This window comes from Gavia stellata, chromosome 30 (assembly GCF_030936135.1).
Source record: "Gavia stellata isolate bGavSte3 chromosome 30, bGavSte3.hap2, whole genome shotgun sequence".
Lineage (NCBI taxonomy): Eukaryota > Metazoa > Chordata > Aves > Gaviiformes > Gaviidae > Gavia > Gavia stellata.
The window spans coordinates 7,517,925-7,543,741 of NC_082623.1; the positions used below are offsets into that span (position 1 = coordinate 7,517,925).

General features: G+C 37.5%; 1 protein-coding gene across 1 annotated transcript in view; it reads right to left on the minus strand.

Moving 5' to 3' along the window:
- Nucleotides 1-361: 361 nt before the first annotated feature.
- The window catches only part of TRIM33 (tripartite motif containing 33), a 36,522-nt gene continuing 11,066 nt past the window's right edge, over nucleotides 362-25,817 (minus strand). Inside the window, exons 2-20 of the mRNA XM_059831075.1 lie at nucleotides 24,386-24,504; nucleotides 24,135-24,282; nucleotides 21,733-21,865; nucleotides 18,593-18,709; nucleotides 15,901-16,015; nucleotides 13,879-14,025; nucleotides 13,242-13,359; nucleotides 11,725-11,969; nucleotides 11,312-11,476; nucleotides 10,265-10,465; nucleotides 8,102-8,234; nucleotides 7,045-7,108; nucleotides 6,586-6,745; nucleotides 5,118-5,464; nucleotides 4,499-4,622; nucleotides 3,423-3,497; nucleotides 2,674-2,826; nucleotides 830-880; nucleotides 362-747 (exon numbers count right to left, since the gene is read on the minus strand). Coding sequence (XP_059687058.1) covers nucleotides 535-747; nucleotides 830-880; nucleotides 2,674-2,826; nucleotides 3,423-3,497; nucleotides 4,499-4,622; nucleotides 5,118-5,464; nucleotides 6,586-6,745; nucleotides 7,045-7,108; nucleotides 8,102-8,234; nucleotides 10,265-10,465; nucleotides 11,312-11,476; nucleotides 11,725-11,969; nucleotides 13,242-13,359; nucleotides 13,879-14,025; nucleotides 15,901-16,015; nucleotides 18,593-18,709; nucleotides 21,733-21,865; nucleotides 24,135-24,282; nucleotides 24,386-24,504 — 2,828 coding nt within the window. The 3' untranslated portion in view covers nucleotides 362-534. The remainder of the gene's footprint in view (nucleotides 748-829; nucleotides 881-2,673; nucleotides 2,827-3,422; nucleotides 3,498-4,498; nucleotides 4,623-5,117; nucleotides 5,465-6,585; nucleotides 6,746-7,044; nucleotides 7,109-8,101; nucleotides 8,235-10,264; nucleotides 10,466-11,311; nucleotides 11,477-11,724; nucleotides 11,970-13,241; nucleotides 13,360-13,878; nucleotides 14,026-15,900; nucleotides 16,016-18,592; nucleotides 18,710-21,732; nucleotides 21,866-24,134; nucleotides 24,283-24,385; nucleotides 24,505-25,817) is intronic.

The following is a 25,817-nucleotide window of genomic DNA, read 5'->3' on the forward strand; positions in this document are numbered from 1 at the left end:
TCAAATTTAGATAATTGGATCAACACAGAAGATCAGTTATTCACAATACCGCTTAAATGAGATGATAAAAGCAATGACCAAACACGCACTTAAGTTCACACAAAGAGGGGATTTCAGGAACATTGCTTACAGTTTACACTGCAGTCCAGCATAAATGCAAGATACAGTAACTGTATTGGTCCAGTCCCGCAGAACATTTTACTAAGCAGTCTTATCTGTTTATGGAACATCTCTTATCAAATCTGCTTTTCTTCAACATTCATCCACCTCTATCTGTGAGACCAGGATGAGTGTGTCACCTCCATCAGGAAAAGAAAGAATATAGCAAAAAATCAAGGAAAAAAACCACCAAAAATTTACAATACAGTTTTTTCCCCTTTCGATGAGAATGCTTTTCTGTACAAGTGTTTTTTGTAATCTAATACTCTTTAAAAAGCTATCAGCTTCTTCAAGATGGCCACTGTAGGCTTGATAATACTCCAGGAACACTTAAATAACAGTTTTTACAATACATTTTAGGTCCATATCATTAGATTACTTTATATGCACTGGTCTCTCATCTGATTTTAGGCGTTTTCTACGCGGTTGTATAAAATCTTCATCGGAGTCCTCAGTTATTTCACCATCATCCTCCTCCTGCTCAAATTCAGGCAAAGGCTGGAAGGTCCTGTCTGGGTAGATCTCTGTAAGTTTATCTTCAAAGTATAATGCAACTGCCTTCCCTGCCTGCGCTACTTCTGAATCAGCCTGTAAACAAAAGAAGACAGGAATATTCACCTGTTGGAAATGCACATCCCTTCACCAAGTGTGCATGGTCTGAAACGCTTACCTTCAAATTAATCTCTTGTGTTTCTGCATAAACTTGAACAACTTTCATCATCTAAAAAGGATACCAGAGTCAAAAAAAATGAAATTATAATCCTTTCTAAAGTTATGAGATTGCACAGGATTGGATGACTAAAGTCAGCCATAACAACAAAACAGTTTGTTATGGACTACACCTCTTTAATTCCCAAACTTAGCGGAAGCAGGTTTAAAACAGTCTTAGGAGAGTGACATGAAGTAAATAAACCTTCAACAAAACACACAATGTTTGTATAAGTAAATGTCTCCCAGTCATTTTTCAAAACTGCACTTTTACTCCTGACTGCTTTCTTCATTGTGTATTTTAGTTGCCTGGACATTATTGTGGAAAAGTCTCACTTTGGAGAGAAGTGTTACATGAGACTACTTTCTTGGGGGTCTTACCCCACTTTGATTTCTATTTTTTTAAAAGCATACGTTTTACAGGCACTAGACATGATGCTATTATGAGAGGTCAGGGTGACTCATCTTTTGCCACGAGCCAGCATTTGAAACAGTGAGACAAGTCTGAAACACCTTTTTTTTTAAAAAACAAAACAAAACCACATCCACCAGTCCTTGCTCCCTTGTTTTAACTCTTGTCCCTAAGAGCTGCAGCATGTTTTCCTCTACAGTAGACACTTCATTAATTCCCTTGATTGAGAAGTTCACATAATTGCAACTTCTTCCACAGTGCTCATTAACCTCCACCTAATACAGAGACATAAGGGAGTCGGGGGTGTCAAAGTCCCAAATGCTTGTGAGCATTTACAACATTACATCATTAACCTTGATTTTTACTACTGTACTTGTGAAACAGTTGAGATTTTAATTGTAGGTTTCTGTACTTCCTTCAATTTACTTCTTCAGAGCCAGAAATGCAGCCCAAACACTGCAAAACCCAGATTACATTTTACCGAAAAATACTGGCTGTTTTATGCATTTCTAAGGTCAGAACAAAGCCATTCCTTGCGATGCCTTCTCCCCAGGGCTTTTTGTCATCCTTGTTTTAAGGCATCTCAGAAATGAGGATACGCTCTTATCTCAGTTCCTACGCTGTTTCAGCACAATACCACAATTTTTCTTGATATTCAGAATGTTTTTTCCATTGCTCCACCTAGTAATAACACTTAGGTAATTTATCTCCCCAAGTCACATTCACATGTAAGGTGCAAATATTTCATTATCAGATGGGTTCACTGCAAAATAAGTCAACTTTCTACATTCATCAAAAATATGACTCCATACAAAAGTTATCTGCTGAAAACTGATTTTTGTGAGAGCCCAACTACCCATGACCTAAAGCACTAAGCTTAATACTAGCCATGACAAACACAATGCTTTTCTGGATTCAGCCTACATGAGGTACTAGAACCAGTAGAATATTCTTCAGAAAGGGACTTTTCCTCAGTAGAGGAAGTTTCCTCAACAGAGGTCTACCATGTTTCATGAGTGTAAGAACAATTATCTGTATAGCTTGAGACAGTTTTAAGGACTGCTTAATCATCTTTATTACCACACTTCTTAAGTGCTTCTACAATCTATTGGATGCACAGTAACAAGGTCACCCTGCTCCTCAGTCATATATCCATACCAGTGAATGCACTTAAAGCTCCCTCTGTTAAAGCCTGATCTCCCCATTTAGCTAAAAACAAGAGGTAGTTCTGTAATTACATTTGTTTTGTGGGCTTTTTTAAGCGTCTGATTCAGCCTCTGCTCCATAAGCAGAAGTTATGGCTGGAAGCAGAGCCTTAAATTGGAGAAGCTGCACACCATGTTGAAATAAATCTTAATCTAAAAAAAATGTATACAGATTGGAAGTTAACATACTTCATTAAACCTTTCACAGTTCTTGAAGATCAACCGGACATCTGCCACAAAATCCTCAGGAGTCTGGTAGTGTTGGGAATGCTTCTTCTGCAGTTTCTTTTTCACCGTAGATAAATCCATTGGTTTCTTTATAATTTTATAGTAGTTTGGTATCTGTAAAAAACAAACAGCAATTTATCACAATGGCTACGTAGTTCACAGAAGCAGTTGGATTTCTTCACTTAACAAAATACCAATCAGCTAATCTCGTCATGCACTGTTTGTATGTTCAGCAAGTGAGAACAATTTCCTTTCCTCAAACTGTTTAAGTTCTTTCTAACCTTCCATGTCTATCATAGCACAGCAATGCTTTTCATTATAGTTACTTCTTTTACAGCTGAAAACAGAATAGTCAAAGCAGTTTCTTTTCTCCTTTCACTTAAAAGATTATCCAAAAAGAAAAAAGCTCTCCTAAAGCATTTTGAATTTCATGGGTATCCTGAGACACCCTCTTCCAATTCAACAACTGCTAATTGAAAGCGCGTTTAAATATCTGGGTTTGAGACTGGGAGTAGAGCCTCTGCAGAGAGAAGCTACAGAATCAGCTTCTGTCTCTCTCGGAGTCATGAAATACTAGATGACCACCAGAACTTTTAGATTGATCAAGGGGGACATGCCTCAAGTAAAAGCAGTCAGTTCCTTCCCGAACTCTACAGACTTTGAGATGTTATGCCAAAAATAGATCATGAACTATTTTTCAGGAGACTCACCGAGGCTGGGACTGGCTCTTGAAACTCAATGCTCAGCTCATGACAATACAGGTAAAGCAGGAGACGTTCACATTTCTTACAAAGAAATAAACAGCTTCACATTAATATCCTTAATCTATCCTCAGCCCAGAAGTTAATATCTCCCTATTTTAAATAGGTTTGTACCTCAGCAGCTTAGTACTAGAAAATTTAAATGAAATCCCCACAAGCTTAATTATAAAATGTAAAGGTCTTAGGAGGGCATTGTTGAGAGGGTAAGTACACCACCTTACTGTTCACATAGCAGAAATATACTCCCTTTTTGCTTTATTCTTCCTAAACAAAAGCCTAGGGCTAACATCAAATACAAACAGGCATGCTAATATACAGTCAAATTAAAAAAGAAAAAAGACAAACTACAACTGCTTTTGTCCAACCATAACTGCATGTAACAGGAAAGGACTAAGTTGCAGACTTTTATTCTTTTCCCCACAAGACAAAATAAAACAATTCGAAACAAAAGCCAGAGTGTTTCTATGAATTCCCTGTTGAAATATTTTTCTTTCCTTTGTTTGTAATTCCTTTGGAGGAATTTGATTTGATAATACTCTAACACTTCATGCACAGGCTGATTGATAAATCTAAAAATAATTCTGACTGTCAAGGTCATTACACCTTCCACAAGAATGCACCTAAATACTTCTAGCACCTCTCACAGCATGAACTTAACACACCAAACTTACATAACTATTTTACGAAGGTTATATCAATGTTAAATGCGAAGAACTTCTAATTAAGAACACTGAAGAGATTAATGCATGTTAAAGGATGCATTTAAATACAGAATATGTGTTTACATGCAAGTTTTAGCTACTAGATGATTACAGTCCCAATGTAATGAAGCACTCCCACACAGTCACTAACACCTGGATATGTGGTCACAGCAAGAAAAATCTCATTACTCATTTCAGGGTTTTTTGCAAAAGCCACAATTATATTTAATTTGCTGCAGCCACAGCAAAAACATCTTCAAGAAACAGTGGAGGATAGTTAATGTGAGAAAGCACTTTTTTCTAGGAAACAGATTCGATACATACCCTTTGGTCCACAGGACTCAGGCCTTGTGCTGTTTTCCCTTTCTTGCTGTGCTGTGAATTGTCACAATCATATTCTACTTCTGGTTTGCTCAGATCTCTACAGAATGTACATATCCACTCTCCACTAAACAGAAATAAACACAATAATTCCAGATATCCAGGGACAAAGTCTCATCAGTGATGACTACAAAGATTTTTTCGTTAGCTCTTACAGATTCACATTGTACTGTAGTAAAGACTTGGATATCCAAAGATAAGGAATAACCCTTAATGCTCAAGATAATTCTGCCAGTCAAGACCATTTTTCCTGCCCTCATATTCTTCTCCCAAGTACATTCTAACACTTTACAACGCCTTTCTCACCATGACTTTAAAAATGAACTTTACATTAACAGAATCACACTTTGAGAGACCATATGTTTATGAGAGAAACATTGACCAGTTACACAGAAAACAATTCAGGCAGGCCTTTGAAATGTCAGATATTTTTACTGACAAGAAATCATCCAGAACTAGCTGATGTTGAGGATGAAACACCAGTTTTGGTACTGTATTGAAATCTACCATATGAATGAGACCACAGAGCTGTTCTCAGGAACCATTACACTGTTTCTGGTACCTTGGAAAGCTGAGGAGTGTTGGTACGTGACAAGTCAGGTGAAACACCTTTGGGCACTTTTCACAACATAATAGATCCCCTCCGTTCTGGCATACAGCACACCAGTCTTCATTTGGATCATCATCTTTGTTATTGCCTTCTCCTCCAATTCTAGCTGATCGGTGCATTAGACTCCGCACTGGGGATTTTCCATTTACAAGGCTATGTCCAGACTGTTTGCAACTTTCACTTAAATCTGCTGGTTCAGTTTTTACATGATTTTCAAGACTTCCTAATGCTTCTAATTCACTTTCCAGATGCAAGTTAGTGGATAGTGGCGGTGTCAAGCTGCTCTCAGGACTGCTAAGCTGAAATGAAAGTAGCACATGAAAATCAGAGAGAGTCAATTTTATAAGGGCATCTTTCTTCATATGTTGCAAGTCAAAAGCCATCCACCATTTAAAGGTACTATACTCATTTCCCAAAATACGTGGCAAATCATTATGAAGACCTGAGTTGCACACAGTATTGAAAACTACTTTTTCACGAGTCCATCCTTTCAAGAACAGACTCATTTCTACTGATATATAACATGATAAACAAACTTTCAAGCCAAACATACTGACAAATTGTTAAAAATATACCCTCACTGTTATTAGGAAAAATCCTCAAATTCATGACCCTGCTCCCAGTACACAATCCTGTTAAATCAAGCATAGCTGGGAAACACTGAAAAATATTCACTTGCATAAATATTTTATTTATGATCTGGAATAAGAACTTTTGACTGATTGGAAGATTTCTCAATGTAATTACATATGTATAAATGTTCAAGAACTACTAACATCAGGTGACTTGCAGCTTTTATCAGTTAGGGATTAAAAGCAGCAAACACACTACACTGCTGGGGGTATTTCATTTTAATAGCTAAAGATAAAATTTACATGACAGACTATCCTGTGTCTGGCAGACCACAATAAAGGATGCAGACCACAGTATTAAAGGATATAATAAAGTCCTCAACACGGACTAAACTGAGATTAAGTTCCGTTTTCTATCAGACTACTTTCAACACGCAGCTACCTATCATAATACATAAAACTGACAAGGACTGGGTGTGTTTTGCATCCACATCACTAGGTCAAGTCCTGTCCAAATCAGGAAGGGAAATGTCTGCCATCATTTAATGTTTATTTGTTCAGCATAAGCCAGCAAGCTACTGTCCAAGTCCCGTTGCCAGCTTATTGGTACCTATGTCACAAACCCCCAGTAATTAGCAGTCTTAGCAGCACTACAAAAACAGACAGCTCAACACTCAAGCTGGTCCACACTTAAAGTTCAAACGTACTGCCAGGGAGCAAAATACCTCTCAATCTTCAGGGCTTTTAACAGAATCTGAGGCTTAAGAGTAAAATTGCTTTATTATTTCCAAATTCTTAAACATGCTGCTAGGAAAATCGTAACATACTGTCGTACAAACTAACTTTACCATGCAAGCACTCCTTCTGCCATCCTCTGTTTTCTCCTGTTTTACTGTTCCTGAGAAGCTGCATATCTCTTCCTCCGTCCCTGGCTCTTGCTTGACTTTCACTTGGTCAGACTTGAAGTTAACGCTAGTTTTCTCAGCGGTTCTGCCCGAGGAGCCACAGCTAGAAAGATACCAGCATATAAATAAGAGGAAAATTCATCAGAGCAAAGAAATTTAAGTGACCGTTTCCTGAACGATTTCAAAGGCAAAGCATGTCAGAACATTTACAAGATAGCTCAAGTTTACAAGACAGCAGAGAATCATAGTGAAGAGAAAAAAAACACTGAAAAACTTCATGTAAACATTCTTCCATTACTGGGTCACAGTTATATCAAAGCCCTGTTGACCCATTGCCAACTAATATTTTGAATTCTTTATATCTGATTTTTCAGCCTGGCAGTGTTAACATAACATACTCACCTTCCTCTGCTACCTGTGCTGGAGGTACTAGGTGGTCTCACAGGAGTGTGGGAGTTAGATAAACCTGCAAAAGAAGAAGTGTAGAAGTTGACTCGGTACAAATTTACATTCTGCAGTAAAATAAAAGACTAGTGTTGAGTAACGCCAAAAGTGCTGCTAGAATATCCTAATTTAATAATTCACCTAAGTCAGCTGCGGTCTCAGTCGTTTGATTGGAACAAAGGCCCGGCACACCACATTAAATAAGAAAAACCCCCACAGACAACACACTGTTGTTAGAGTACCAGTTATTACTTCACCTAAACCAAACAGGGCTATAGCCCTCAAGCCATTAAGTCCTCAGATTTCATCCACTGACATCCACCAATAAGGTCAAGAAAAGCAGACTCTGTATGTTTTGCATGCAGGTTTTGAGAAACATAGTAAGTTCCACCGCTGCAACCACTCATTCACAGAATCTTACAAAAATCTTGCAGAGAGAAGACTAAGAGAAACACATATCAAGTGACTGAAATCAGCTCCTTACTAATAGAAATGGACATTTTCAATGTTTAAATAACTCAACATTAGATATTGGTGACTTAATTTGTTCACATGCGTAATGAAAGCTCTACCATCAATTGGCTATACTTAGAATGACCTTGCTCAAATGATTGTTGGGTGTAAGTATTTCTGTGACTAAGCTATTCTGTAAACTTATTTCCCAAACCTCAGAACGGTCTAGCCAGTCATCATTTGGGGGCAATAACTGAACTACATCCTTTGATGCACAAAAAAAAAAAAGAAAAAAGGATTGTGGTAACACAGGACAAAAATATAGTCTATACATGTATCTGGGATACTGCATTCATGCGCTGGAAGTTTGTTACTATAAAGGTATTTCTGAAGGAGGGTAAAATTTACATTTCCAGAAGAGTTTATTTCTGAGCAAAATACATTTTAAACTAACAAAATATCACTTCCCTTTTGGCAGGAAATGGTAGGTAATGCTTTTCAACTTAAATACCAGAAACACCCATCACTTTCTAGAATCACTAGAAATGCCCATCACATTTACCTGATGACCCTGGAGATAGAGCTGAAGGTCCTGGGGAGGGATTCATGGTACTTGTAGGTTGTGGGGGTAGGTGGCTGCCTGTAATGTATCTACTTAGAAGGTTATCTAAATTACTTGAACCAGCATCTTCAAGCTAAGAAGCAAAAACAAAAGTCTGAATCAGAGAGGCCTAATTAAAGTTTCTTCATAGTTCCACATCTTTAAACTGCCATCAGTATCTTAACCAGAATTGTTCACTATCCTTTCAAGGATTCAGGACATCAGCAAACATTTTTATCAGTTTCATACAAAGATCAGTCTTTCAAAACAGAAACCCACAGTCAGAAACTTAAAGTAAGGTTTTTCAAAAGCTCCTAAATATCTGAGTTCTTCCAGTATGGTCATAGGCTGCACTTACTCTAGGTCATTCCAAACTTTTTGGTTCCCAGATATTCAGCGTGTAGTCATACGAACTATCAGATTACTAATGTTGCAGGGGTTATTCCACAATTAAGGAAAACCATGAACTTGTTTTTCCTTCGTGTGATGTGAAAACTCCCTCCCTCCCGTTCACTTTTTACACAGATTTTAGTATCCATTAAAAACAAGGAAACAGGTACCCTATTACTTTAACTGCTTAAAGCTATTAACTGCAAGGCAGCATAATTGCAAATAACGTGTTTGAAACACATTGTATTCAAAGCAGGTTTTTATGACTGTGCAAGCAACTTGAAAGACTAATAGCCTCCTATCCACCTCTTTCATCAAATGAAATCTAACAGCTATTACATGAACAGGTATAAAAAAAGAGCATCTTAACAGAATTCTGCTTCAGTACACCTAGAAGTTGCACATTGATGTTTTAGACTATGCCACTAGCAATTATTTCTAACTTGGCGTATCATGAACTTTAGACATGTACAGCTGAATCAGTCATAACCAGTTATACCTGTGTTTTGTTCTAATGACTACACAACACTTCAGCACTGCAGATTGATCATATTCAGAGATGTGATTTTTTCCCCTGCTATTCTTACATTAGCAAATTACCTGCAGCCTCATGAGAAAACTGAATGTACAACCCTTGAACATGACTCTCTATAGATTAAGAGTTAAAAAGTTGCTATTGGTATTACAGCAGACCATCTGCTTGGATGAAATTTAAGTTTTGTTTCTAAGGCGATTGTTTCCTGTACGTGACTGAATCTACCGTGCTTTATATGGGCATTTTAATGTAAACATCCTGTTCTCAAGACAAAGCCATCACCCCCCGCTCCCTGGCCTCTCAAACACTCCTGCAGAAAACATTACTTTTACTTTCTTTGCCTCCACTCGTACATTAAATTATGCTTCTGACCTCTCCAAATGGGCTTGACTTCATCAAAATGTACCTCAGCTTGTGTGCCGTACTATCCACTGCCTCTCCAGGCAATGAATACAGGGCACACTCTGCAGTTCCAAGTCAGTACCAATGAGTACCAATAGCATGCAGATGAAGTGACAACTACAGAAGCCGCAACAGTCACACTCTGTGCAAGCAAGAATTTCCAGGCAGACACCGCCACAGCTCAACATTAATCACAGAGGCCAGCTTAAGTGTTCTGCAACACCTTCCAGGATCCAACGCTAATGTAAATGCTGGCCTCTTGCACACAAGGAAATAATTACAGCCACACTACTGGGGTACAGAGGAAATGTGAGGAGAGAGAAAAGTAGGGCAGTGGGACGCCTCTTCTCAGTACTTCCTGCACTTGATTGTTACTTTTAGGAACATCACAGAGAAGTGCCAGGCAACTTTAACTCTGAATAAATCACCATTCAGGGCATTCGACATACATAACTACTTAACTGTTCTAGTGATATCTTCCCATATAATAGTCTTGTGGAAGAAAGGAAGTGAACAGAGTACTTGGGATTAACTAATCTAAGTATCAATTTTACTATAGGACAGCCATTAAATACTGATTAATCTAAAGATTAACACAGGTTGGGCAGGTCAGCCCTGTGTAGAGAAAATAGTTGCATTCTCAAGTCAAGGGCTGAGGATTTTAATTCTTTGACTTTAAATGATAACCAACTATACCATTCCACAGACAAGTACCAGTATTCAAATAAAAAAGATAGAGAAAGGAAAGCAGATTATTACTTCACCCACAGCATAAGTGCCTGATCTCCTCCACTGACCTGGATGGGTGGGATATCCGGCAGGGAAGGTAAATTCTCTGGGTTTGTTACAGAAGGAATGAGTTCGATTGCTGTGACAGACGGACTTGTTGGACCACGGTTTGCACTCGCCATTGTTGCTGTAGTAGGACTAGTCGGATTAATAGTGTTGTTGTGCACAGAAACGACTGGAAAAGGCCCTGCATGCCCAGGGTTAGAATGCTGTAGGAAAAGAGAAGAGACCATGACTGCATTACAGACTAATCAGACAGCCACTGCATGTAAAATTGCAACTTGTGCATTATATGCTAGTCCTCAACAAAAAACTGGGGGGGGGAGAGAAGAAGGACATATAAACTCACATTTCTATCAACATAACCTGATAGCACTGAATGCAAAGCAACTGCTATTTTTATTTACTTGGAAAGAAAACACACTTCATGTTGCTAAATATTTAAATATACAGCACATATAACTATATATGAAAATAATTTGTTGGAATATTTCCTTAAAGCAATTACTTCCTCCAAAGACAACTTTAGAGTCCAAGTCTGTCTACAAACTTCTTTATTTTTAAAAATAAAAGAATAACTGTTTCAAGTATTATAAAGTAATTTTTAGTTTTCCAGTCACATTAACATTAATTGTCAGAATTTTTATTCTTAATGGTATACAGAGCTCTGCATCATGCTTCAGGTTTGAATTTAAAAACACTTTAGAATTTGGTTTCATTAAAAACCCTCAACTACATCACTTTGAACTTCACTATTCCTGACTATTCTCTAAGAAACCCAAAAGCTGAATGTCACTGAAAAGCAAAAAAGGAAATGTTTTGTCTTCCAGAACTAAAATGCAATACAAACATTAGGATTCATTTTCATTCTTAAGGTTTGAATTTTATGTTCAGCAAAAAGGTCACAGTACAGTATGCAACATGAAAAAGCATATAAATGTGTGTAGCTGTGAGTTACAAGTATTACAGATAAACACATTTACAGCCAGAGGTACCATCTATTGTAATGAAAGTTTGGCACAATGGCACAAATGAAGCGTGTACACAGGATATACTTGTCTTTGAAGGTGAGGTTGCATCATGGAGTATTGTGGTCCATTGTGGCGTGGTATTCCTGGTATACGAGCAGCATTCTGAGCCATTCTCATCTGATGTGCTTGGAAAGCCCCACAGTTCATGTTACCCCTCTGCATGGTCTGCATGCTGATCAACCTGGGAGGCTGCAAGGGTTTTTGTTTTTTAAAATTTTTGCTTTTAACATGGAAAAAAGAAGCCAATCTCTTTCCACAGTAGTAGGTTTACTAGTTACATAACATCAAGAAAAGCCAATAGCTGTCACATTTAAAGTATGTCAAATTTCAAAAGATTTTCACGTTTATAAACTGCTTTGTAAGTTTATATTTGACAGGGCAAATTTAAGTCTCAGTGTTATGGTAAAAGGCGAACTAAGAACATACAAGATACTGACCTGCTGCTGTAAGATTTGTGGACTCGTCTGCCTCGGAACTGACCCAGCTGGCTGTCCCATCCTCATCTGCTGCAGTTGCTGATGTTTTTGTGCATACACTTGCTGCTGCATATGCTGAAGTCGAAGCTGCGCTAGATTGATTTGTCCTGGAGCTTTGTTGATGTGGTTTGTTCCTGGAGGAGCTTGTCCAACCACTACATTAGGAGTGTAACTAGGAGTTGGTTTATTTTCAATGACAAGGTTACCTAAACAAAACAAAAAAAAGGAACTAGTAAACAGTTAAATCTCCATCATCATCATCCAAAGGTTGATAATTGCAGAATACTCTGATGTTTCTAATTCAGTTTCCTCGGGGACAGAAACAAAGCAATTTAAGTTTGAGATTTTCTTTTTAAGTCTCCATAACCATACATGAGAGAAGCAAAAAGAAAACTCAGACTACAAGAAGAAACTGCAAAACTGAAAACATAATCTGTGAGGAAAGAGTGAAAGAACTGGAACTGCACAGCCTAAAAGACAAGACAGACACAGATGACTGTTCTCTGTGTTCACAACAAATGGACAAGATCAGAAGTAAAATAGGAAAAAAATATGTTGAGCATAAAGTTTCTATACCTAAGGAAGCAAAGCCCAGGAAAAGCTATTTGGGGGACAGGGGACAGTGTCCCATCACTGAATGACTAAGAACAGGTTATACAAGCATGACACAAAACACTGCTACAAGCAAGTCCTGCCTTGATACAGTGCGATGGACCACACTGCCTCTCTAGCTATCTCCAGTCCTATTTTTAATGGAAAAAGGCAAATAGTTGATTTTTGACTTTGAACATGTACTCATTGGAATCTGCATGTCACTTTTTATTGAGGTTGACAGTTTCCGTTCTGTTTCCTATATAGCTTCCCCTGCCTGCCCCGTGTTCCTAGTCAAACAACATTTGAAGCTCTGTTCTGGAAAGCCTTGTTTTTTCCTTGACTAATCTCCAAGAGTAACAGCAAAACTAGTTAAACATTGCTTCTTAATTCACTTACCTGCCCAGCAATCACATGGACTGGCTTGGTACTTAGCCACGAACTTAGCTCATATCAACAGTCCTCCTAATTATGTTTGTTCATGCAACTTCCAATACATTAAGACATCTAGTATTACTCCACACGCAGCTAAATATGAAGTTCAGATAGGCAAAACTGATTCTATTTACTTCCCAAAAAAGCTTATTGCAGAAACTGAAGCACCCATTTAGCACAGACCCAACCATCAGAACCACTTTAAGAGGGGGAAAAAAGGGCCATTCCTAGAACCATTCCCATTGGAAACCAAAACCTGTGGAGAAAGCTTTGCTAATAGGAAGAACAGAGCAAATAAGGAGGGTAATCAGGACTGGATGGGTTATGTCAAGAGAATTTTGGTCTTCTGCATTAAGAGAGGTATTGCACTCCGATTCCCTCATGTTGAATGAACACCCCCAACTCAATCTAGTTTTTAAGTAACACAGAATAAACAAACACAATTTTCTCACCTAAATTGACGACGTTCTTTGCCCAGAATGTAGGGTCACAATGGAAGCGTATTGCTCCATTGGCAGCTGGGACAGGATCACAACGTGCCTTTAAAATATGACGTAACTGGAATGTTATCTAATGGGAAGCAAAAACAAGACTGTTGATGACAACGAAATAAAGAATGAGGATGTTAAGAAGTGTGCATTTGCCCAGCCAGTTTAGACTGCTGGATCACCAACAAGGACTGTCAATAGCAAGTTTGATTAGCAGCCTGGAAAGTACCCAGGAAAATCATCCACCATACAACTAATTTTTTACTCAACTCAGAGGATTACAGAGAAGTACTGTTACACAATAATACTACTTCTGCAATGACTCAAGTGAAACACTGAGGTGCCTTTACAGAGCTTGACCCCAATTCCTTCTACTGTAATACTGTTAAGTCCTTAATTTACAAATGAAAAGTGGTGTACAAGTTGGGAAATTTTTCCTATTATTACAGAAAGGGTTTTTTGTTTTGTTTTTTAAAATGAAGCATGAACAACTCATTGTCTCTTCCTCAGACATAATCTAGTGAAGCTACAAGGTACTTGGAAAATTCCCTGACTAAACCTTCTCTGTACTGTACAGACAAGTTAGAGGATGCTTCCTTACCAGCCGTTTACTGTATAGCAAAGCAGTACTGCTGCCACTTGCAATAGCCCAATTAGTAAAGTTCATCACATGCTTCACTTGTCGCGAAAGACCAGTGATGTCATTTTGTTGTTGTATTAACTTCATCTGTCTCTCCTTTGTCACATTCTATAAAGAAACAAAAACTTAATTACAATGGGGGCTTCAGATTTATGAGGAAAATTGTAAACTGCTATCACAGTTCTTAAAGAAAAATGCCACAAGCAAGCAGCTTATACTAATGCTCATATTCAGAGTGGCCAGAACCATCAAATAATAATTCTGTATTATTACACTCTACCATTCTTCCCAGAGGTATCAAAGTGCAGGGAAAATAGCAGGCTCAGAAAAGAGCCTCTGCTTTATCCCAGGAAAATATCAACTACTAAACCAAGACCAGTTCTCCTCATGTTGCCAGAGGCATAGCAGCATGACAAAGAACTGGGGGAGCGACACAGACTGGGGCCCAACAGAACGGCCAGCTCCGTATTGGGTGGTGCCCTGGCATTCCTGCAACTGCCACCACAGAAGCTGCAGAGAGACAGCAACAGCAGTGGCCCAGGTACTGTGAACACCAGCTCCTATGCCAACTGCCTCTAAACACCTCCTGAGTATGGCAGGTAAACTCAGCAGCCCCATCTCGGAGAAGTCTTCAGCCTTTGATAACCTGTCAGCTGTAAACCTTGTGCTAAAAATCTGGGTTGCAGTACTGAACCTTCAGGATTCAAATTCAACAATACACGATTGGGCAACTGTTACAACCTCACAAAAACAGTTTCCAATGGAATTTTTCTAGCTTGTAACAAATGCTAGGTAAACAAGAAAAGCCAAAATTCAGTTACTCGTGTAATTTTAAATTACTTATTTCATTCCTGATCAAATACTCTTTTCTTCCAGGAATACTCAATTTCATTGCCAAATAACTGTTCCTTAACCAGAAGAAATCTATTGTAGTTAACTTGATCTTAAATTTTTCAGTCACATCACAGCAGACTGGCAATATGCTATGAACTAACTTCTTATGATGCATTTCCTCTCTTCAGATAAAAAAAGCAATCATATGTTAAATTTTCATAGATTTGACTAAAAGTCAGAATACAATTACTCAGAATGCACTAGCTGGAAAGTATGTTCAAAGTCATTGCCACCTCTACAATGCCAATTCATACAACTTAAAATACCGGCATTACACCTTCATATACAAATACACAAGACTACCATGTCTTTGAAAACTTAGGTGTACTTAAAGGGTCAGGATTTGTTAGAAGTTGACACCAGTTGTGAAAATTACTAAGGAAACAAATACTAACAACTGCCATTAGGACCACCACTGTCTTAGCAGTAAAGCCGTCAACATGACACTAGGAGTGAAAATTAATACTAGCCTGTCTGCTTCCCTGCTCCCTTCCCCTGCTGCCACCACCCTATACAAGCAAAAGGAGGGAAACTGATTTTAACGACGATCTAGCACAACCAACAGCGCAAAGAATGAAGTAAAGTTGCATCAAACACATTGCATCAATTTGTTATGTGCTCAAGACAAAGTAGAGACAGGTCTGTGTACGAGTTTACACTCTGAAGAAAAACTTCTAGACAAGGTATCAGGAGAAGACAGAAAGAAGCAACTCAACCGTTAACAGTGCTAACATTTATATGAACCTTAAAAAGCTGTTCGAGGAAAAGACTAGATTATACACACCTTAGAATTATGTTGTAATATAGAAATATCGCAAACAGAACATCAAAAGGAGATTTTCAGACACCCCTTTATGATAAGCCTGATTTTGAAGGAACCTGAGGCATAGACATAAAACTAAAGTAGCCATAGGCTCAAGCTAGTCAAAGGACAAACAAGAGATTTAACTCCAACACACTATTCATAGGCAATATTAGTATTGCAACACCTGCAGTCACACCAAACAAACTGTTTTCAAACATGGAATGTGCGTTCTCAATAGGGGACTGGAAACAGTGAACAACACTTATTTTTTCTCTTAACTGTACCTCAAGGTGCTGTAAGAGAGATTTTCCCTTTTTATTGATTTCATTGATGAGGGTGAATATAGCCACTTTGATTTCCTGTTCTACTCGTTTGTTAGTTTCATTTACTTCTTTTATCCTAAAAAAAGAGAAACGTATTGTCAGGCAGTCGCTTTATACTATGCCGCCAAATACTAAACACCACAGGCATCCTCCCACCCTTGAAGAGTGAAGGAGCAATTTCTGTATTGAAGAAGTTCCAGTAAGTGCAAAATGTACAGCTTGTTTGATTTCTAACAGAGAAATCATCATTAATCAACTTTTTCAAAGAAGCCATGTAAAATTTCAGTTTTGGAAAAAAATTTAAACAGTCTGAGATCAAGATCGTATCTCAATTAACAACTTGTGTTTTACTTAAACCACAAGGACTTTTTCATGTTATTTTATGCACTTTATTTATATGTTTACACACACAGGGACATACCCAGCCAAGACCACATGTGTGTATGTACACATATATATTTATCTCCATATCATGTCTCATTCACTATGAAGAATTTATATATGATGCCTTAAACTTTTATGCTATTGTATATCAACCTGAATTTCAGATGGACCCCTCCACCTCCCAAAAAAAGGTAACAAAAAGGTTATTACATACCTGTAATCAATACACAATAAGGATACAAACATTTCACTAGTGATTTGCCTGACATTAGCCTACATTATTCTCTTGTGCTTTACTACTACTGCCTTTCAGGTTTTTGGTTTTTGCTTTTTTTGGGGGGTTTTTTTTGGTTTGGTTTTTTTTACACCTCACACCTCTTCATCGTTGTCATTCTTTCTCAGTTTTGGTGTCTTCACTATTCTCAACTTCTTCAGACTCAAGCAAATCATGTTGAGCTCTGTCCACAGAATTTGAAATACAGCATTTCTTAAACTCCATTGCGAATTCTGGATTTATTTGATCCTACACTGCCTTAATCTAATGACAACATAGCGTTGCAGCAGGATTCTTTACTTCACTTATAGGAGTCAAAGCACAATACCTTGCCATGAGCCAGTCTGAGTGTAAAGACTTAAATTGCCCCTTTTTAAAGGGCTTCTTTGGTACTAAATCAAGCACCTGAATTTGTGGTGTCATTCATCCTGATATGATCACGAGACCAATACTCATTTGTCTGATGATGATCTTCATTGTTGGTGTCAAACGCCCTTTAAGGCACCTTGGACACATGTACTTTTTTGTGACAGCACAACCTGGCCTTCTACTCCAAAAAACATTCAACCAACCCTTCATGAAGTCAGTAGGCACCCATCCTTGGCACCTAACAATTATTCCAGTAGGCAGCTATTCCTTCAACACTGTTTTATGCTTCATGATCACATACGATGGCAATTTCATACCATCTGCTAACACGTTATTGTAATACACTTTTTTTTCATTCCCTGAAGTTTTTATGGTAATGGATTTTGTGCCCCACACTTCCACAAAGTAAATGAACAGCACAAAGTAAACTAGTGTTTCACTTGCACTACCCATTTGGCTCAGCAGATAATCATGATCTTTACGCAACCCAATCACATGCTGCAGAAATTCACTGAGTTTTCAGTGAAGCCAGAAACTCTTAGGCAAAAACCCATTACAATGTGTTACTCATATATGAACAACCCGTTATTGGCCTTGGATTCTTATCAGAGAATGTTTTGTGACATTTCTTGAGCTTTCAGTTTAATTATTTCCCATGTAACTGGGTTTCCGTCTCTTCAAGCATATAACAATTCTACAGCTTGTCCTCCTGCTTCACAACAGTGTTCTCTTTGGGTCCCTTCAAAGAGTTCCATGCCGAACCAGCACATAAAAGTTTCCTTTTCCATTGCTTCCACCTTCACACATTTGCCTCTCACGTTGTCTGTTCTCCTTCCCTTACAACTTTTTTTTTTTTTTTTTTTTTTAATGTACATGGTACCACTAGGAGTTAAAAAATTGCACCAGAACTACTACTTGTATCTTTGGTACACTTCCTTCTACCCTTGTACTTCCCATCTCCAGATGATCTGCCATTTTGCAAGTGACTCAAAAGTTGCAGAAGGCTCACAAAACCACTGAGAATCACAGTGGAATTCCATGACCTCCAGCACACCACATCTCCACAAGTGGCTGAAAAGCCAGAAGCGATATTGTGCTCTGTCTCTATATTCACTATTCTATATGAAGATGAATTTAAGCTAACCCTGGAATTCTTAAGTTAAACTACCTAAGGAAAAGCTTGTCTTCCTTTCAGGTAATTACACTAAGTTACTTGCCTAATTAAAAAAAAACCAAACCCAAAACAAAACCCCCTCCCAAACAATTTCGTATTCAATTTCAAAACAAGTTTTTGTTAGGCAGTTATCAAAGAGGCATCGTATGAAACAAAAATATTTCAAGAAAAATTTGTTTCTCTCTACAGCCAATGCTTCTGCCACCTAGAGCTGAACCCATCTTATGGGTTTGCCTTGCCTTGCCTTTTGTATTCCTTTTTCTTCTTTTTTTCTTCTCCCCCCTCCCCCAAGGGTAATAAATGTGTCACATCTTTGGTTCTACTCAAAGTTGCCATAGACAACATCATCTTCAACATTTGTTTCTTGTAACAACTTCCAACACCATTCACCTTACTGTGATTCATTAAAAAGGCAATGTAATATTAACAGTTAATCATTTCAGGAATCTTACCTATTCTGAACTTGGGTAGCTGCAAAATTTACATAATTCTTCTTCTCAAGAAGTTTGGCCAAGAGGTTCTCAATTGCACCCTTCTGGTTCTGAAAAGCTTCTTCCAGAAACTGATACCTTTTCAACATGCAAAAGAAGATATCAGTTACCAAGGAGCAATGTGCTGAAACTAAGGGTTCTCAATTTAGATGTAAAGCTATGGATTTTTTAAAAAAAATATGACAACACACACAGAAAAATCAAACTATATGTATGCCGATCAGTGTGCAAAACGTTTCAGTACTGATAAAATCCTTTGTAAGTGTCTGGAAGACTGAACATCTGTGGGTCACTTATTAATTCCAACTACACAGGGAGACAATGCTCTGCATCATTTCACAAGATAGCAAGCTATGGAACACCAGCTAAAGGAGAAACCAGAAAATTCAGCGTTTGACAAATCATTTTGTTAACGTTAGATGAGGAAAATGCACTAATAGTTTAAACACACATTAAATGACACACACAAAAAAATCTATCCCAGAAGAACAGTTTTTCAGCTGAGATTATACTACTCATATTTGACCAGATTAGTTTAATCCAAAAGAAAATATTCCTATTTAAAAAAACCTCTTTTTTTTTCAGTACTTCCAAGTGAAGAACATATCATCCCCCCAAGTCCTTCAACCAAACAGCTACTGTAGCAAAGGTACCTTCCACTACTTCATCTGAAAAGAGTGCAAGTAGCTACATTGAAGGAAAATAATGAAACTAGTTACATTTTCCTAACATACTATGCATCACAAGAGGAATTAACAATGCAACAGAAGCAAAACACCTATGTTGAAAATGGCAAGGGGAATTAAGTAGCGCCAAGAATTTTCATCTTTTATGATCGACTGCTCAACTATTAAAAGATTCCTCCCAAAACCCAGGATTCCTATCAGTCACTTGCCACCTCTTGTCTTTGCAGTAAGTAAACTTCATACTTCTGAAATATAATTTGTTAACAGGGAAAACTTACGTTCCCAGAATGCCTTCCCTTCTTCACTACACTAAATCTCAACATTCAAATTGGCAGAAAACTCCTACAATTAAAGTGAAGCATCTTAGAAGCTGCATCAGAAGTAACATACTATCTCCCTACCACAGCTGAAAAGAAAGCATCATTGTCTTTTGCCAAAATCTAGGAGAATATTACAATCTAATCTAACAGGAAAAGACTGTTTGGATATATGATCAAATTTACAGTAACACTGTTTCTTGAGTCAAATTACTCACAATTATGATAACAGAGACTTAGGCAAAGAGAACACTATTCACAACAGAAACGACTCTGCTCCTGTTCATTCAGTTTGTACCAGCAATAGACAAGTTTCAACTACAAGAGTTTAGATTCCTCAACTTCAATGTTAGAATGTTGCTTTTTCTAGGAACAGTCTACAGTTCTTGCAGACAGACAGCATCACAAGATTTTAGGTATTATAATGCAAAAAGTAGCATTACTAAAGCCCAAAGGCCACAAAATTTGAAATGTTTGGAGATCTGCAGATTTTCTAAAATTACTTTCATTAGGCTGAAAATCAGATTTCTACTTTAAGGAGGAAAAAAAAAAATCTACACTTACCTAGTACTGCTAAAATTTTGCTGTAGCTCCTGCTACAGCCAAAAGACTTTTGTTTTTTTTTAATACTGTATTGTACTTCTAGCTTCCAAAGTGTATGGACTGAAAACTACCTAAACTAGAGGAATTACACACCACTAGGCTGCTAAAATAATATCAGCTTTCTACAGAATCACCAGCAATTCTTTCACTTGAAATTCTGAACTGAACACTGGACCATGTTGCTACTGAAATAGTGATTCATCCTCCCTTGGTGCAAACTATTAGAATTTCAGGTAAGAAGTATAAAATCAATTCTTGTTTCCACTTGGCATGATTTTCCTTCAATGATTTAGTGAGCTTTGTAAGAATCTCAGTTGTACTTCATGGCAGACGAAGCAGTCGCCCTAATCATCTGTAATTCACATCTGCAGACAGAAAAATTTTTAAAGAATATTCTGCAACAAAGCATCTTAATAGCAAAGTATTCTCTTCCCTTACTGGAAGAGAACAGGTAAGTAGAACAAGATACATCTGTTAATCAGTTAGCATCATGCGCAAAGAAACCAACTGGAGAAAGTTAGTTAACATATCCTAGGAGACCACGCTTTCTGGACAAGTGTGTCTTTCAGGATATTTATGATCAAGCCTATGAAAGAACAGAGCAGGAGTATTCGAGGTTGTTAATATTTTAATAGTACTAATTTCAAAAGTAAAGTTCTCCATTAGGCTGCTGTAGCAGTCAGAGAGTAATCACTACTCTGCAAAAAACCCCCACTAAATTCAAGCACCTTTACAGAGAAGTGTTACTTGTAGACTGACTAGGAAAAGCAGTGCTGCAGTGGCTGATAAATACATATTTATGCCCAGAATCTCTGTTGTAACACTGCAAAATACTTTTTCAAACGTTCAAACAAGTATATGACAGAGCTGCTAAAGAGCAGGAAGTTTTAATGTATCTTAAGAGGTTCCAACTTTTTTCTAGCACCTAAGAGAAAAGCAAACTCCGGAGACAAAACCCATCATTTCTTTTTACTTGGAATAAGGCAACTTTCAACCAACTAAAACTAAACAATTTTTCCCTCTGTACTAGAAAAATATATTAATCCATGAGGCAAAATTTATACCTTCCTTTACAAAATTACCCTAAATTGAAAGACTGTTGCATAATAAAATATGCCCTTTCAAAAAAATTACTTCATCCATGACTCACTAGATCACTTTTGCTTCTTTACAGCACCAGGTGTTCAGGGCTGTAGCAATTTCTATTCACGTCCTGAACACAGTGACAGCACTGGTAAATGCCAGGCACGTTAATCACACCAAATCGCCTCAGACCATGTTGTTTTGAACCTGCTCTTAAGATACTTGACAAAGCTCAGCCAACTGATCACTTAAAGTTTTCAACACTCCACACAGGTTGTCCTTTGCAAGAGATCATTTCAGTCTGACAAGGAGTAAATACAACAGTATTTAATGACACAACTGTTTTAAATCAATGCCATTTCATCCTCGGAGAAAGTGCATCACAGGAATTAAGACATGGTAATATTTGTACCTGTGTTCTTTGTGTTCCAGTAACTGACAGTCTCTGCATGTCAGCCTGTCACATGTTTCACAGAAAAGTTTTAACTGCTCTTGTTTGTGGACAGGACAGAAAACAGGACGTTGACCAGATGCTCCCACGGCCTCTGTTTTTAAAAATAAACCATTTTTGCATTTTAAAATAAAATTTAGACAGTCTGACGAGCAAAACGACTAACCTCCAAGCTAAGTAACAACCAAGAATTCAGACAAAGACAACTACAGACCTGTTCTCACCCTAAAGTTACCGTGAATACATTCTCATTGAAATATTTACAGTGCCAGTGGTTTATAGCTGTTTCCGCTTTATTGTATTCAAAGAGAAGGAGGAATTCCTCTCCTATCACAAACACTCAAAACATACTGGCACCTGTAAGAATGCAAAAAACTGTACACAAACACCAGGATCGTGTACACATGCTTAAAGACTAAATTGCATGCAATTTCACCTCTGACAGACTGAAGGATGGACCAAACCTCGCAAACTTTTATACTGTCAAACACCCATAGGTTTTCTAAACTATCACCTCAAAACCTTTATAAACCTCATTAAGTCATATGCAACTGAAGTGGTAAATGCAAAGCAAACATCGCCCATGTTAAGAGTTACTTAAAGCCCAGCTAAACAGCTTAACTTTTCTACTTAAGCAAATAACAGATAACATCAAAAACCAGTTCCGAGTTTACTAAAAAGTGCTCCACTTCTAAAAATATTTTGAGCTTAGCACAGAGGAAAGCAGCCTTTGGAAGATATAGCAGGTAAGGTTTAAAATATGAACGTCTTCCTCGGTCTCCAACACTTCTGAAGCTTGTTATATCATGCAAGTTATTGTAGAGAAAGAGAGCTCATGGATCTACAGCTGACACTCAGAAATAGAAATCTGAAGTCTCCAGGGCATATCTCAGAGTCTAACAAGAAAGAAGGGAACAAGCTCCTCTGAGAAAATAATGAATAGTCATTCCCCACAATCAAGAGAGTTACTAAGGACTGCTGTACATCAGGTCAAAGGAAGGCTACATTCTTGCGATATGCTAGCATACCAACTACATGTGGGCTTCCACCTTCATAAACACCAACCTGAATTTCTGATAGAAAATTTACTTTATTAGAACAGCCATTTTTTGGCACCTCCCCACTCAGATTATTGAAGGGGAAGCAGAGCTATAGTATCTCTTTGACAGTCACAATATAGCACTCCCAATGAAAAACGTTAGTAATTCTTTGTAGGGTCTTGTAATTTGATTTCACCTTAAGGTTTCTCATCTACTAGGACTAATAGTTTTAAAATTAAATAGGTAATATTTCTTATTAAACAATACCCATTAAAACATACAGAGAAACCTCTCCAAAATGAAGTTTATTTGATAGAGCAAGTGAAATAAGATTGTTGTCCAAAAGAACTAAGCTCAGTAGCAAACTGTATATTAATATGATTTTGACAAGAGTTGGCAGAAAGCAAACCAGTGTTACTCCTTTGAAACGGCACAACAGAACAATCATGAAGATCTTAATTTACTTTAAATGGAGAGAGAGAGCAAAGCATCAAGATCTCTCTTCCTCAATATGATCAGTCTTCATATACATCCAGATTGTGTAGAACCTATGGGTCTTTAAATCAGAACTTTTATCCCATTTACAAATAACATCTTCTAAGCTAAAATCCAGTTACCTTTTACCTGTTTTGAGAATGTTTTCCACATTACCTCAGTAGGTTACAAACGATAGTTTAAGAAGTAGCTTCTAATAAAGCTGCATGTCTAAATAAACTGTACGCACACTTCGCACATTAAATTTTGCTAACTGAAAGATATTAAACCTAAAATGAATTCAAATTCCACATTTACTCAGCAATATCAATACAACAGTAACATCATTACTGAATATGACCATAAGCTTATCTGTATATACTTCTCTACTGGGAGAACTATAATTGCTCCTTATAACCAAGTACAGTAAAATATATAATTTAATTTCCTTGGACAATGGATAAGATTACCAATGTCAGTGCTCTCCAGATTTCAACCTCTCCATTTGGTTAGCTATTTTATTAAATAAAAGGATTATTAAAAACGGATCTAAATCCTTTCCGAAGACTGCAGTCTCATTCTGTTTCTTCTGTACTTAAGATTTTTTACATTGGACATCAAACTGCAAAAAGTATTAGCAAATAACCCATTTTAGTTTAAAATTTAGTTTTTCCTCTATTTTTAAAGCTACCAGTTTTTCACTGGTAGCTTTTTACTAAACTTCCCAAATCTTTGGGGAAAACCATACAGCTAGTTGTTACCTAAATAATCCTCCCTCTCTGTTTTAACATGTGCCAAAGAGAAAACTTTTTTACTACAGGCAGCACTAAGTGATATCCAAACACTCACCTGAAGATACATCCTCTTTTTTTCTGATCATATGATCTTTAGTAAATTTTACTCGCTGATGAGCTTCTATGCAAGTCTTGCACAACCATTCCCCACACTCTACACAAAATCCAACAGCACTAGCATTATCTTCACAGCTTGTACACACCTGCAAAGGGAAACAGTCAGTTACCATCATTTTCACGGAAAGCATTAACATGTACAGAAACAAATACAGCATGTGAATTCCAGCAAGCAGGAAAGTGTAATACCTGTTCTGATTTCTCATCGGAGCTGCTTGGTGTTTCTGACGTGTCTTTTACAAAGTAGTTATCCACCAGATCTATCTGTCTGCATTCTTGGCGGCATATCGGACATCTGATTACACCAACTGCAAAACAGAAAAAGTTTCCCAGTTTTAAGAAAAATATCGTGAAAACCAACATGCCCAGAATCAAAAGTAGACAAGAATGAACACAAAATTCTCAGACTGCTCATTTCACATGGGTAAATGAACAGATTCCACAGCTGACATTACACTTAAAAACCAGCCGCTACCCATGTATAACAGTTTTCCCCAAAAAAACCACCCCAACAACAACACACAAACAAAAAACCCCACAAACCACACACACCTCTTCAGAAAAGGATCCCTCACCTAGAATGAAGTTGTGATAATTTCTACATCATACTCAGTTTTTCCTACTGATTTCTTTCAAAAAAAATACATACTTGTAGCCAAGTAATTTGCCCACCCCAAGCAAATACTGCCCCCCCCCCCATTTTAGTTTGTTAAACTCAAGGCACCTGTTAATTACTTTTTATAACCATCTATTGTCCAGTCTGTCTCAAGACAAGCATTGAGATGTGTGCCTGGATAGTCAGGTGTGACTTTAGTGATGTTCATGAAAATGTCAAAGCATCAGTGTGTCACAACATTCTCCCAGATACAACAGAGGATGTTTTCTAACATAACCTATTTCCATGAGGTCAGGGAGGCCGATGCAGTAATACAAACTATCTGAAGGTTTCAGGGTTTTTTCAAGTAGTGTTCTGCAGGGAAGGCTAATACCAAAGAACACGAATTCATAGCGAAAAAAAAATCCTCTCATGCCAACTACAGCTGCCTTTCTGCAGCACATACACCACTTTGCACACATACATGTAAATGTATACACACATCGCTTTAACACTGGTTATCAATTAGACTAGTTCCTTTCCAGTATCCTGCTTTGTTATCCTCTGTAATTGCTAAATTAGAGTTTTAAGTCCTCAGCAGAGCTGCAAAGAAGTGACTACATGAACCAAACTGACATTTAAAGATGTTCTATGAACAACCTACATTAAAGGTTTGAAAACTTATCTACCACTAAGGTAGTGGTTAACACTTTCTTCCCAGAAGCATCATCTAGTCGATTTAAATCAAGTTCCTATACAATTTTATTGTGAATATCATTTTCAAGGAGAAGCTTTCAAAGCGATTAGGTATTTTTATCCACCTGAAACAACTTTGAAGAGTAAGTGTAATTAAATGATGCTCAACTCCTTTGTGGCTATTCAGTTGGAATAGTAGGACTTATTTCAGGGAGATTAATTACATTAGTAGTAAATTAGCATTAATTTTTTCAAGTGCTAAAATTAACAATGGCTTCAGAACACAGAAGATTCACTGCAGAACAACAACAATAATCCAACTAAAAATTC